General features: G+C 38.4%; 1 protein-coding gene across 25 annotated transcripts in view; it reads left to right on the top strand.

Moving 5' to 3' along the window:
• Window positions 1–15,477, top strand: part of RBFOX1 (RNA binding fox-1 homolog 1) — a 916,301-nt gene that overhangs the window by 772,786 nt on the left and 128,038 nt on the right. For all 25 annotated transcript variants that reach the window (XM_040592408.1, XM_040592428.1, XM_040592416.1 and 22 more), the window contains one exon: window positions 2,187–2,429. In XM_040592408.1, coding sequence (XP_040448342.1) covers window positions 2,187–2,429 — 243 coding nt within the window. The remainder of the gene's footprint in view (window positions 1–2,186; window positions 2,430–15,477) is intronic.

Raw genomic sequence — 15,477 nt, 5'->3', positions numbered from 1 at the left:
GGTTAATGAGAAACAGTGGGGGTCTCAGTAACATCTGGTTTAGGGCTGGAGGTGGTATAAAAACCTTTAGATCAAATGCACCTGGACATTAGCCCTTGGTCCCTTTGTTGCCATTATTGTTCTCTTTTAACAGCTGCTGACTCTAATGCCATGTTTAGCATCTGACATGAAGGAATAGCTTAAGGACCAGTAGTAACCAGCTACTGTTTTTCAAAGCCAGCACAGTGAAAATGCTTGTACAGGCAGAAGTTTGATTTGCTGTTGTACATTCTTACCACTTGCTGAAGTCCCTCCTAAAATATTTGATTAAAAATTTAAGGTGGCCTGCCTGCCCCCCAAGTTTTTAAAATAATTCTTTAAAATTTCATAAATGACGTTGGTGTAATCCAATCATTGCTGGGTTTTACTGAATCTGGGGTTTAGTTTATTTTATTTTTTTTAATAGTGAAAGTATTATGTAAAAGAAATAAGAAAGGGACCTTGCCATTTTAATATAAGAGGGTATAAGTATACATTTACAAGACTTTTTAACCTCCACTGAAATTTAAGCAGAGCCAGTATCAGTGCAGCATTAACCTTGGAATGATTGTAGATATATGCAAATGAAACCTGCTGACTTAACCCTGTGAAGTACGTATTTGTCACTGTTCTAATTTTTTAAAGATGGTTGAATGAAGCAATGTAAACTACTTGTCCAAGGCCATACACTAAAACAGATGCAAGAATGCGATTAAAATTAGGGAGGGTTTGATTGCTGATATAAACTTTTAATTTGGGGGGGCACAATGAGTACCTTTTACAAAGGAAAATTTAATTTTCCCTTCTCAGCCTGCCATGCACCAAAGCTTATTTCTGTGCTGTGGTTTTGCAAATTCTTAAAAGCTCTTGAGTTTAGGACCAGTTCAGGTCAGAGAAATGATGTCATTAATAATTATGACATAATTAGTTGAAATGGGCTGGAAATGTCCTGAAGTACAAAATGCAAAACAATGTCTTTTATTCATTCAGCCTATTCTGATATTCGGAAGACAGGGACTGATGTGTACAAATAAGCAAAATCCCTACATTAGTCCTGTGCAGTTATTTGTACATGTTTTGGTGGGAGAATGGCAGAGTATTTAGAAGACTAGTTGGAGTTTTACTCAAATATTAATTTTTTACATTACTTGATACCTAGAGGGATAATTTTATCCTGTAAATCAGTTCATCTGAGTTTGGGATAGTCTCTGTATTAATGGCCTCTAATGCTGTGTCATCTGCAGCGTTATGTTTTGGACAACTTTTATGTAGGTTCTGAAGGCTTGTTCTGTACATTTCCTCCCCTAGAATAATTACTGTTTGGTATGAGCAGAGCATTTAGTCAGACGTCTCTGCTAAATTAACATGCTCAACTATCCTTCATTATATCAAAGAGAAAGATGGATCTATTTATGAAGAGATGAGGGCATTTGTGTTTAATTGTATAGGCTTATTGTAATATGGAAATGAAAAACTGTTGTCTTCAAATTTAAAGCCTTGAAAGCTCTTAAATCTACTTCTTTCGACAGCCTACAGCATCGAATTTTTCTTTTATGTGAAGATCTTGATGTATTTTTAGATTCAAATGCTTATGATTTTGATTGGATCTCATTATTTTTTTCGCATTTGTTTCGTGCAGTTGCTCAATACGGTGTACCTCGGAGTATTTCTGGATATCTCGTAGAGCGTTGTTTCATAAAATATTTTCAGTGTATGGTTACCGTGCTGTGTGTAGGCTGCAGTATTGTGTTCTGCGGAGGGCAGGTCAGAGTGGATCGCTGGCCATGGGCTTACCTTATCAGAGCTCTGGATTGGCAGTCACGCTCAGCAGCCTTGGGAACAAACCGAGCTTTTTTCCTCCTCATTGTCTGGGTTGAGGCATTAGTTCAGGTAGATTTCGCTGACCTTTCCCAGTTAAAGAATAGTCTACCATTATCCATAGAACAGCAGATTTGTTTGTCTAATTATTTTAAGATTTAATAGGGTTGGCACAGTGGATTTAATTCAGATAAGAAATTTTCTCCTCGAGAAACAGCCGTTGTCCCCTTTTTGGGCCAGCAATCTTAGCAGAATTCTTATCATCGCTTTCTGCGTTACATGTGCAGGATCATGGCTTATTTTATCTCACACCACATTTCTTCTTCCTCTTTTTTCCTTTAATTCTACAGGGTAATCAGGAAGCTACAGCACCTCCTGACACAATGGCACAGCCTTATGCCTCAGCCCAGTTTGCTCCACCTCAGAACGGTATCCCTGCAGAATACACAGCCCCACATCCTCATCCAGCTCCAGACTACACAGGCCAAACCACTGTTCCAGAGCACACGTTAAACATGTACCCTCCTGCCCAGACACACTCTGAACAGAGTGCAGCTGACACAAATGCACAAACTGTCTCCGGCACAGCCACAGTAAGTCAAGGTTACAGATATTTCTAAAGCAGTGTGGTTCAAGTTACATGTGTCTTTATTGATAACATTTATCCTTATGTTACACTGAATAGTTTTGCTCTTTGTGCTAGGATTGCTCACTGTTTCAGGGTTGAAAGTCTGTCAAAGTTTACCGTTGAACTTGAGGAATATAATTTTGCTGCTTTTGGAGCCTCTTAGTTAAGTGTGGGAGCTTTGTAGAATCTGTAGTTTGCTTCAGTATTAGACAAAGTGATTAATAACAAGACCGTGAGTCATATAATAAAGTTTGACTAAGTCCAACATGGAAAAACATTGCAAAAGAGTGGTTGTAAGCAGTTATTTGGGGGAAAAACCCTACCCAAATGAAAAAACAACCCACCCCAAACCAGACTCATATTATTATTTTTAATGGCATCTGTATTTTTGCCACTTATGAGTAGTTTTTCATAGAAGTGTTCATTGAATGACACCATACTACAATTACTTGCAGAACTGTGTGAATGACGATTGTGAAGAGCATGTCTGTAATGCTGTATTTTCCAGAGAGCTTGTTTGTGCAGCCATTACCAAAGTTGTCTGTGGATCTGTGCTCAACAGAGCAGAAATGATAAACTTCCCTTCTATTTGATTTATACATGGAGTTCTGAAGTGTCATGAATTATGCAAGAGATGCCTTGGATGGCCCTACCTTGTAGTTTAAGTCACAGATTTCACACAGTGCTTCTGTCTTTATTTTAGATTGGGACCAAATATATCCAGTGCCAGCATCTGGCAGATTTCTGAGCCATCAACCACCTGTATTACATGTGTAGGATCTAACACAGAACAGACAGCATGCTGCAATTTGAGCATGTGCTTGAAACACCTCTGCTAGCTGTCCTTGTCCTTGCTGCCACCGTGCTCCATACCTCATCTTCCCTTCCCTTCCTTGCCTGGCATATGTCAAACCTGAAAAGTTTCATGCATTAGAGCAAGAGAAAAGGGAAAGCACGCTCCCTTAAATGAGTTTTCAGAGGACTTATATTTATTGCCGTGTCACTGATTTCTTTATATGGGTATCAACAAGAAAGATAAGCAATATCAATCACACAAAAATATTCCTTGTGATTATCATAGAGATGTCTTTGTGAATTAATTACATAGTTCTGCAGTTTATGCAGTAAAATGTTTTGGGCATATTATTTTTGACATGGTAACTTTTTATTGCCCTGATTGGGCCTTTGCTTTAGTGGTGTGAGAAAGTTTAAGTTGAATACCATCCTATTTACATATATCTTATAGCATCCTTTGCAGCTCTACAGTGTCCCCTCTTATTCATCTCTTTGCTAAGTTAACTTCCTGGTTCTTTCTACCTTTTAAAATTATCTTCCATAATTATTTTTTACTGTTGTCAAACTCTTGCCATATGCACTGTTGCTGGTTTAGAGCAGGAACCTAAGCTGAATAGATTCTCCAGAAAAGATTGGACAGTGATTAAAGGTATGATCTTTCCTACTGTCCCTATCTCATTCTTTTTATATTCTGCTATTCTGCTTGCTCTTTTGACCACAGCTGCACACTGAACAGTCCACTGCAATGCCCAGCTCAGCTGTTTCATACTTTGAAACTGTTGGTCTGTTGTTCAGTTCTGAAGTAAAAGACCGTTAGTGCGAAAATCAATGGTAAAACACCTGTCGATGTGAGTGGGACAGGAGCTCATCCTTCATCATTTATTGTTTTCAATTTATTGTGTTTCTTCACCCCTTTTTGATTTATCAGTTTGAAGAAGTGTTAGTCTCTTTATCAGAAAAGTCAGGTATGCGTTTTTTCCAACTTTTTCCATGGCAAAGGCTGATGAAAAGAAATAATTTGGATTGTCTGCAATGCCCTTATCTTCTTCAGGTGCTGTATTCAATCCCAGCTCTAGCAAATCCAATGATTCCCTTGAAAGTTTCCTGCTTCTGATATACTAATAGGCTTTATTGTTATTTGTTTTTGTATCCTTTGCTATCTGCTTTTCTTATTTCCTTTTTGCCTTCCTAATATCCAACTTATATTTTACCTGTCATACACTTTCTCCCTTCTGGTTCCACATGGAGTGAATTTCCATTCTCTGAAGGATAATACTTCAATTCCACTAACCTTTTGTATTTGGGGAATATAGTATAGTTATTTGCTCTTTTTATTTGGAACCTTTTCTTGCCTTCCTCTTTCCTTTTTTACAGAAGAATGTGCATAATGTTTTGAAGTAGCTCCCATGCTGTTTATAAAGAATTAGATTTCCTTACTTTTGACTTTAGGGTATTTTTGAGAAAGTTTTGTTTTGTTTTGTTTTGTTTGAAAAAAAAATAAAAATGTTTTTTTTCTAAATTGCAACGGATACTATTCCTCCCTGGAGATCAATGCATTGAAAATACAAGTTTACAAGAAGTGTATCTCTGTTGATCTACATTGTTCAAAGTAGCTTTGACATTTAACACATTACTCACCGGTTAGTTTTACAAATGCACAGTCAAATATTGTTTGCACAATTTAATTATGGGTACCTAGTTCTAAAATCTGTTACACAGTGTCTCATTAGCATTTCACTTAACATGCTGTACAGAGATTATATATAAGTATATGCAGATAGATCCCAGGCAGATTTGACAGGGGCTTTGTAACGTTACGAGGGTTCAGCTGTGTACATCTCTCTGTAGGTTCAATAATATATGTTTTTATTATGAAACAGAGCTTCAATAGCACTGTGTCAACTTTGTAACTCCATGTGGTCTTTATTGTTGAAGGAAAAAAATACTTCTTTCCAGTTCCTGCTCGTTTTTAGAATAGCTGGGTTTGAGTCTTCAAGAATTTTAAGTTGAATTGATGTGGGGACATAGTAGCCCTGGTAGGTTCCAATATTTTTACATAGTTTCCTTTCAGTAAACATTATAAGACGAATGATCAATTGATCAGTCTTTCACAAAAGAATGCTGCTGTGATTAATGTGGATTAGGCAAGCTATTGGAGGCAAGAGCAATTTTTGAATTTTCTTATTCATGTGCATATTTATGTACATGTGAAGCTGGAGATATTCAAAAAATGCATCATAAAAGTTTGAAATACAAAGCTAATAAACTGCAGGGCACTGTATCTAATTTGTAGAACTAGTACCAAAGTGACTTAACCTCATCCATGAAGATCTTACTGCACAGTGAGGCTAGGCACATACCCTGGCTTTTTCTGTGTCCCAGTTTTTTTCTTTTTGTCTGAAAGAATTAGACACTGGAAGCTAGAGCTCACATTGGGTCTAGTGCTACCTAAACCTCGATAAAGTTATAAATAATAGAGATAAAAATCGAAAGGTTCCATGCAACTTTTGTTGATTCCTTTACTACATCACAGTGTGATCCCAGCCCAGCTGGAACCACTGTTGGTATCCCAATTTGCTGCAAATTGAACAAGATTCTGATCATCAGTTTTATTACGGGTTTGCAATTTTGTGTACAGTAGTGTGCTCTTAATATAGAAAATCTATAGACTTGATTTCTTTAGGAGTAGAATCTGTAGCCTCTAGTAAAGGTTTCCTGTGTTGTCTTTGGTCAGTCAGAGCCTTTCAAAATGGATGTATAGTACTACCAAGCCAAAGTGACAGTGCTTGAAACCAGCTTGGACTTGGTGTGGGACATTAATAAATACAGGATTACAGAATATATAGTATTTTCTATATGCTATTAAAGCAGGCAAATCTGATCAGAAGAGAGTGTATGCTTTTCTTTGATTAAAACTAAAATATTTTGCTGAGAACTTAATAGGAAGGGATCCTTTTTTTTCCTCTCGGATTTTACTTTTTACAACAAACTGTTGCACAGACCCTTTTTATACCTTGAGCTGCTCCAGGGAGCACACATAATATCTGCATATAATGCTCTGGGTATCTTTTGTCCTTTGTAGCAGTGACTTTCTGTGGACTTCCAACTGCCTTGGGTATCTACCCTATCAAAAAACCTGCCATTTTCCTTCCACTTCTCTCCTAGTTGGATTCCAAAGTTCTTTTCAGTTAAGAGAGAACAGTCTTGCTTGCTTTTGCTTGAACTGACTACCAAGCTCTTTGAAAATTGCAATTGAGGAGTATGGAATGTTCTGAGATTGTTAAGACTTTTCTGCATGTTATCCTTAATCAATTCACGTGTAATTTAATGGACATTCATCTCGCAGTGAGGATGTGGGGTGAGAAATTCTTTTGTACTTCCAAAAAGTGTACTTCCTAGTGATTTTTTTTTTTATCCATTACTTGCTGAAAAAGTGTAAAACAAGATTCTATTAGGGTAAGTGTTTGGCACAAGAGGTTCTTAGGTTGCATGTATAGGGATTGCTAACTTCATATTCAGATGCTGTGAAACAGGAGAAAATATACCAGATAAAAGGGAAGTAAATGTTCAAAGACAGGATGATTTAGCTGAAATAATACGAAATCTTCTGTAGGTAATAAAATACTGTCAAAAGTTACTTTGAGTCTTTTCTGAATAATACGGTTTTCATCTTTTTGGATCAATATATTTGTTTAACTTTAATCAAGGAAGTAGTCCATCTGAGTATATGCACAATCAATACTCATCCAGTACTGGGTTATTTAAGTGCTGGTTGGTAGACTTTCGGAGTTGCATAGCATCAAACGTGCTTTTAGTCATTAACAAAAATAGTAAATTGCTTCTTTCAAGAAGGATGGATCAATGGTAAGTGTGTTAAAAAGTTATGGTAAAAGTAATGTCTGATGATTTTGCAGAGTGGGTTTGAGTGTTATGTTAAATAGTTACATATTTTAATGTATTTTTAAGACAGACTTTTGATCATTTTATGAAATATCATATCACCTTTTACCTGTGTACATATGTATATATGCAAACACATTGTACATACATTGTTCCGAGAGTAAAACTTGTTCAGTTTTTGCCTGTGGTTTTCATGCTCAGCTTATGTTGATGTCAGTGGGCAATGAGTATGTAGATACAAAGGGCGTTTACTGGGCATGTGTAAGAAAGCAGTAATATAAAAGTAAATGTTTTTTCTGTAATGTTTCCTATTCTAAGTGTCTTATACTAATAATGAAAGTAAATATGGTATGGTAAAAACTGAGGTTTTAATAATGCTCTGTGGTGTGTGTGTGTGTGTACAAAAAATATTCTGCCCTAAACTTCATTCTACTTTTGCGTTAGAGAAAACTCGAGCCTCTTGTGCAGGCTTTCTGCCTTGGGCAGGGACTTCACCAGATTCCACAGGCTGAAAAGCCTTGATAAGTTGTGTGCTTGGATAGGAGTCCTGGAGGGAAAAAGCAGGTTACTTGGAGGAGTGTTGGTGGATCAGTGCATAGTGCTTTTCTGTCTGAAGTGGTTCTGAATCAATAACCAGCGTGGCACGGGGATGCAGTGCTGCTGAGGTCCTGTGGAAGACATGTAGTGCAAAGGTGTGCTTTGGCTGTGATCACTGAAGATGATGAGGTATTTTATGTATAAGTTTGCTGTTATGACTAAATTTCAGCTTTGTTACTACCAAAGTTCCTCATGTGGCATCCAATGAACTTGATACTCTACTGTGTGAGAATAACTGATATATTAGATACTGCATGTCTGTTATAACTGTTGTCCTGCTTTACCTTGAAATTGTGTATGTTCTTTGAGATCTTAATGGCTTGTAAGTTTGATGGTTTCTTTTCTTGGTGTTAATTATGTCCAGGCTTGTCCATTCCTTAGTCATATCTCAGAGGATATCTCTTCATCTAAGGATTTGGGAAGGCTTAGTGATGCTCTGGACTGGAAAAGTATTCACCATGTTGAACTTGATTGTTCTTCCACTCTTGCTTTCCTACTATTTTATTCCTGATCTGTCCATCTCCTGAGGATGTCAGATACGTTAGCTGTTTCAAGAAATTCTATTCCATATTAATCAGTGGGCTATATCCTACTTGGTTTACAGTTGTCCATCAGCTGTTTTTACAACAGTGTGTCTCAAACTAGTGGCACTCAGAGGACTGTGCTCCTTCTGTGGAGGAGCAAGGAACTTTTCACCATGAAGTGGGCTGTCTTGCAAGTCAGATTTCCACATAGATATTTTTTTTTTCCCCAACTACTATCAATGACCCAGTTTTTATTCTATTTCCATTCTGTATTTTTGTCTATAGATGTTTGCCACCAGTATGCTAGATGGCTGATAATAATTTGACAATTGTTACAGCAGTGTTTATTCATCTAAATCATATCCTGCTGGTGTAGGTAGGCTATTGTATCAGCATGGTATGCTATTTCATTTATACTACCTATTATATTTGGTCCCAACTGCTACTTGAAGAAAATATTTCAAGGAGCTTTTTTCAAGACCCCGAGTGCTTCAGAGCTGCAGAAGCGAGCAACCTGGTCCGGCTCCTACTCTATAGTAAAGAGATCAAAACTGACATCCCAAATAGATAACATAATGCTGTGCTGGTTTGGCAAGGCCACGGTAATGACTTGTGATCATAGGCATTATTCCTTCTAAGAGGCTTCCTTGCTGAGAGCCCTGCGTGTAAACTTTGTAACTATGCCCCACATGTGTTTCTTTGCTTATGCTAAGGAATAGCAGGAACGTATTGCTCACTTTTGCAGCTACATGTGTCAGTGCAGGCTCTAAAATAGATTTTTCTCAAGGATACACAAAACCTTAAAGCAACTGTTTTCTATGATACTGTCTAAAAAGTGGCTGTTTGCGTACTTAGTTGTTTTGCCTGGTAAGGAGATAACCACCTCTCCTTTTCCTGTGTTGCTGAGTTAACTTGGGCTTTACTGCGGGAAAGTACTTGTCATTCTGTGAGTGGGTACCTGGTGTGAGGAGAGCAGCTGTCACGCTGCCAGCTGACTGTGCCACTGCATGCCTATCAGCGCATCTCGTGTTCTGAAATCTCGGTAACTGGTTCTTGTGATTTAGGTGTCACCGTGGCTTCTTTTTCCTTTTGATTCTCATAACAAGAAAAGATTTCAAATGTGATATTGAAACAGAAGGCATGACAATTATTATTTGGGGTGGGGGGGTTGGGTGTTGAGATATTGCAATTTTAACTTCCTCGCATGATTTTTAAGTGCTTGAAATCAGTGAAGTAATACAGCTGAAGATCCTCCCCAAAAACAAAAACCCCACGCAGGGATAAAGACAGCAATTATGCTCTTTCATCTCTAGTCATGTTTGCTCAAATAAATTAGCTGAACACCATTGAATACCCCTCTGAATGTTCATTGTGGGGCTGAATAACAGTTCTTCGATCACTTGAGCAGGTAATTCCAGCCAACTCTAAGGCAGATTTAAAATAGAAAACATTGCAGAGGTGTTTTCAATCACATTATCAACCAGAGATATGATCATATTACTCCAACTTGAAACATTTATTCTAAAAAGCATTACCAATTAATTTTTGATCTGTCAAGTTTAATTGACCAACTAAACAATTTTCTCCCTGCTTGGCCCTGAACAAGTTAACAATATTATTTTTTGAGTTTTCTTGTGTTATCAGTAGACAACTTTGTGTTGGCTCTTGGGCTGCTGCTCCATACCAATCCTTCTACATGTTCCATTATTGACTTTGTCTTCTCTCTATGCAGTCTAAGTAGCTGTGGCATCCAAATGCTTTGGCTGTGCTTTGGGTTCTGATGCATTGAGAAAAACATTTATTGCACATTTTGCTGAATAAACTGAGCATAAATTTCAAAGGGGATCTTGGTATGGTGAAATAGCTCATTACAACTTCCTTTGTATTTGACCTTCTGCATCTTTGCTTCACATTGTAACACGGTAATTAAACCTGATCCTTACAGGGGGCATTTTTTTGGTGACAATTAACTCTCATTTTCACTAAATGCAGGACTAGCTGTGCTAGGCTAGGTAAGACTGATGATGTTTTCCATTCTCTTGTAATTGGCATGCAAATGATAGTTAATGGTTTGCAACTTTATCAGAAGTCATTGATTCCTCCCTGTACCAACTCTTTGTAATTGCAGTATAAATTTGTATATTGCGTGGGGTAGAGTACTTTATGCAATGGCATGTGGAGAACATGCTTGTAACTTCTTGGTTAACCATCAACATCTTAGGTCCTTGCTTGCAAGAAACTGACTCTCCATTAGAGAGGTCCGAATGGTCAGGTAGCACAGGCAGATGGAAAACTAACAAGGTTTGTAGTTAAAAGCTATGAAGATCATCCAGGTAGGCTTCCTTTCTTCCATAAGTCATAAGGCTGAACTTCTGTTAATGTGACAGTCTTTGTCCAGGGTTACACAAGAGCTAAATGTACTCTCCTGCATGACGACACGTAGGTCTCAGTTAAGGATGGCTTAATGGCCTATTACCCCTCAACCCAAACCTGAAAATACTTTTTTTTTTTTCAAATCCTGTTTGTACTCACAAGTTTCCATTCCTCTCCCACATACCTATTTCTTCAGCTTTCCCACACGCCCACCTACCTGCCCACAGAATTACTTTAATTAAATGTTACTCATGTGTGGGCTTACTTACCACTTCTTCCTGATTAATCTGTTCCCTTTCTAGGGTCAGTATGAAAGAGAGACTTGATTCAAACATCTAACTTTGCTATCCGTCAATATTAGAAAGACAGGAGCAAGGCATGTCGATCTGTCTTGGCTTAACCTGCAAGCAGGTGAATCCATCTGTAAGTGTGAAGCTGCTTTATGGTCTACCAGTGATGTGACAGGGTGAAATATGCATCACAGGCAGAAGCAGACAGAGGACAATTTTCTTATTAACTAGATATGCGTTCAGGGAGCGGTTAGTTTTTCCTTTCAGACTTTACCAGAAAAGCAGTTAGGCTGAGCTGATAGTCTTGGATGTGCTTTCTGCTGGTTTTGGTCTGTGATATGCAGGAAGATTTGGATGGTCGTTTTAAATTGCCCCCTGTGACTGCTCCTGCACAGGCTGCCGTCCTTCAGGCCCAGCCGGCCCCAGAGGGGTCCCCGCGGGGTCCCCAGCCCTGCCCCAACCCCACCGCAGCCCGGGCCCCTCTCCCCACGGGGTCACAGGCCCTGCCAGGAGCTGCCCCAGCGCCGCTGCCCGCGGGTCACGGCTCCTGCGGGCACCCCCTGCCCCGGCGTGGGGTCCTGCCCGGGCTGGGGGGGGTGTCTGCTCCCTCATGGACCTCCATGGGCAGAGGGGGACACATCCTGCCTCACCGTGGGCCTCACTGGGCTGCTGGGGAACCTCTGCTGTGGCGCCTGGAGCCCCCCGGCCCCCTCCTGCCCTGCCCTGCCCTGGGGGGCTGCAGGGCTGCTGCTCTCACAGCCCCCCGCCTCTCTCCAGCTGCAGCTGCTGTTGCACAGCAACTTTCCCCCCTTCTTAAATATTTTACCCCAGAGGCGCTGCCACCATCACTGCCAGGCTTGGCCTTGGCCAGCGGCGGGTCCGTCCTGGCACCGGCCGGCCTTGACTGGCACGGGGGGGGGGCTGCCAGCACCTTCTCACAGGAGCCATCTCTGTAGCCTCCCCGTTACCAAAACCTGGCCACGCAGACCCAGTACTCCTGGAAATAGTAATCTACATGTCAGGATAGTTGCTGCAGTTTGAGGAAGACCAGAACAGTATGGGGTTTTTTGTCCTGGTTCTACTGGGAGACGAGAATGCAGCTAGGAGGTCTGTTCAGGCAATTGGGCTATAGGAGTTGGACTTTGGCTATGAAAGCACACATAGCTTTGTACTGTAAAGTGTAGGTAATGTTTAAAAATATTGATAGGAGTAAGGTAACTGCCTTCATGAAATCTGAGCTTCTTAGGAAATAGTTTTCTAATTTTAATATGAACATCACTGTGTAAAAAACCCTATTTCTTTTCTTATCACTATGCTTTTCTGATTTCTATTGAAACCAAAATGCTTTAAATGTATAACATCAATAAATTAGAATAATAATACATGCACAGATCAGTATCTTTATTTTATGAATTTAGGTACTCTTAAAACTAAATTTACTCTTGTTATTACAGATTTTGTTCCCAGTTAAGGCAGTTTATACTTTGCAGTTGCATCTTGTAGCTAGACACTACTTAAAATAATGTACACATTTGATGATTAATTAATCAAAATATGCATTTAGAGTAGAATGCCTCTAGCAAAACGTTACATGCAGTTCTTCCACAGCAAAAGCAAAACCACTGTTCAGTTTCTCTTCATGTGAAACCTACTCAGTTGCTCTATATAAAGTTGAGATTCTTTCATGTTTGTTTGTGAGCAGTTCTTAACTTCAAAATATAGTGTCAGCTGGTTAAAGTATAGCTTGATCTTATTGGAGGTTTTTTTGAGATGTGTGTAGTTGCCATATGCTTTGTGCTTTTTACTTATGTAACTGAAGGTGAACAATTAGTTGTTTTGTTGGCACTGCAGGGGATAGAGGGTAAATATTTCTTGATATACTGAGAAAGTTTAATATACATATAAAATTAATCATTGATTTCAAAAACAGAATTACATAAAAGCCAAACCTGCCTCTCCTGTTTCTTGCTTCTTGCCTGCTTTTAATCTTTGTGTGTATTTTAGTTGTTTTGTCTTCCTTTTCATCTTTACAACACTTCCCTTTTTGTAATCCTCCTCTGTTTTTCCCTTTAGTGTTATTTTTCAACATGCCTGCTTTGTCTCTGCTTCCTGTTTCTTCTCATTCCAAGATCATATCAGTAGTTTATTGCATTTCCCCCCCCGACCCCCAGTAGGAGTTACAGAGCAAGCTACCATTAATTTTAACGTGGCATGGCGAGAATATGTAATCTTCTGCAGGGCATATGGAGTTGATGTGAAGAGCACAAACGAATCCTCTGGTATTTCTGTATGTAGCTTGCTGCATCTTGCTGGTTCTAGATGTTTTGTCAGATGGTATCCCAGGCAGTTATGTTGCAGTATCAGCATATCATGCTGCCTTTTTTGATTTATAAAAGCTTCTCGATGACTTTCTAAGAGACACCCCTCAGGCCATCTACTACTCTTGCTTAAAGGGACTTTCTGCATTTGCTTTTCCAGTCAAGATCTTTTTAAGTCTCACCCATTGAAACACCACTGAAACACTTGCCACTGTCACTGATCTTCTCTTCTATTTCTGGGAAGTGCCTCTTAACTACAGTCAAGAGTCTTACCCCAGTATACAAATTCTGAGGTGCCCATTTAAAATCCACCTCCAAAGGGCAGGAGCATGTTTAAGTACTCTTCAGGTCCTTCACAGCTGCAGCAGTAAATTCTGTAAAAATGCTTGTGAGAAGGAGGGGATTAAAGAGTGCCCGTGTGACAGCTTGTCATGAGCCTCTGCAACGAGGTCTAGCAACACCTCCAAGTGCGGTAGGCAAAGAACATGAAACTATCGATGGAACAGAGGACTTCAAAAATTGTTTGCCATTGAGGACTTTTCAATCTTTATATATTGACTGATGGCAGATTCTGTATTAAGACTGGCACTGCCTCCCAGCTTCCTTATACCCTGTAAAGTAAGAATTGAAGGTTTCTCTTGCTGTGCCTTTCTGCTTTAGATTGTGATTAAAATACTTTTCATTTATTCGCTGATTTATAAAAGAAGAAAAAAGAATCAGCAGAATGCCTTCTAATTCAATCAAAAGAGAATAGGAAAGCGTGATTACAATCATCAAGTCTTTTCTATGCCCGTGTCTTTTTGTTGCTGCTATAAAAAATGCGTCAAAAGATGTCAACTATTTAATTTAATAAGGAATCACATAAGTTCCAGCTGTTCCAGAATAGTATCTAAATATTTGATTTGAAAACAGTGTGTACCAACACTGCAACATACTGCAGGCATGATCACCCAGCTATCAAGAAAGATCTAAGTCTGTCTGTGCTAATTAGTGTTTGCAGATGAAGCTTCTGTAATCGTAGCTTCAGTTAATAAAAGATCTTGTGGATTATAAGCACATAATGTGTGAGATAAAAGATGTCTACAAAACTGATTGGAAACTCTGTAAATTTACTGTTTTCAAGTCATAATAATGCTGGGACACCTAATTTTGCTTTTCATAATGATGTGATATATTTATTTTGTACTATGTTTTTATTACATAAAATGTTATGTTATTCCTGCCCTTATTTAAAGAGATATATTGCCAAAAATATAATTATAAAATGTGAACTTACTTAAAGTATTTGAAATTATTAATCGTAACATGACATGGTATTCAAAAAGAAATGAGGGTTTTTTTTAACTTACAATGAGGAAAAAATAATAGTTTAGGCCAGAGAAATTTGCTTTTAACTTGTGCATTTACTTGCAAATGCAGCAGTTCTGTAATCTGTTTGCTCAGCGTATTTGTCCCTTGTTTTATTGGGTTTAGGGGTATGAAAACACTTGGGTTGTGCTAAGGAATATGATTTCTTGTGGACTCAGTCCCCTCCTCTTAATATCCTTTCTTACATAGTTTTCAAGTACAGTGTTACTAAATTTAACAAAACAGACACTGAATTTCACCCCTGAATACTTTTACTTCCTTGTTCTCATACATAAGCTCTTACTTTCAAATAAGAATAAAATAAAATAAAATAAAATAAAAAAAAAACACAAACAAAAACCAACCAAAAAACCCCCACCTAAAACCACAAAACAACTGGACAGGGACAGCTGCAACACTGTCCTAACCTGGAGCAGCAGAAATAGTTGAAGCTTTATCGTTCTATATGAATGTCACTTTTTTCTGCTCTTAATACAGAATGTATTCCAGTTTTGACAGTGTGTTTAGGGAAAAAATATTAGATGGTTTTAAAAAGTAAAGGATGTGAGAGAATTAAAAATCAGATTAAAAGGTAGAATTTAAGCAAATTGAAAAACTTTTTTCTTTATTCTTTTTTTATTTTTTTTATTTTTCTTTTTTTTTTTCCTTTTACAATTTTCCCTTAAAGTTGCAAGCTTAAAATACATTACAAGGGTTTTGGGACGCTTGTTTAAGATTCTCGGTGTTTAAAATGTCTTTCTTTTGATTTACAAAATCAAAAAGTTAAAAGTTGGAGTAGTAGACATGTTTGTAAGGTAGACATAGAATCAACTCTAATGCATGAACATCATTTGATGCTCAGGAGTGGG

The sequence above is a fragment of the Falco naumanni genome, chromosome 4, assembly GCF_017639655.2.
Source record: "Falco naumanni isolate bFalNau1 chromosome 4, bFalNau1.pat, whole genome shotgun sequence".
In the NCBI taxonomy this organism is placed as follows: Eukaryota; Metazoa; Chordata; class Aves; order Falconiformes; family Falconidae; genus Falco; species Falco naumanni.
Note: the sequence above shows the minus strand (reverse complement) of the source record. Positions and strands in the feature narration are given on the sequence as shown.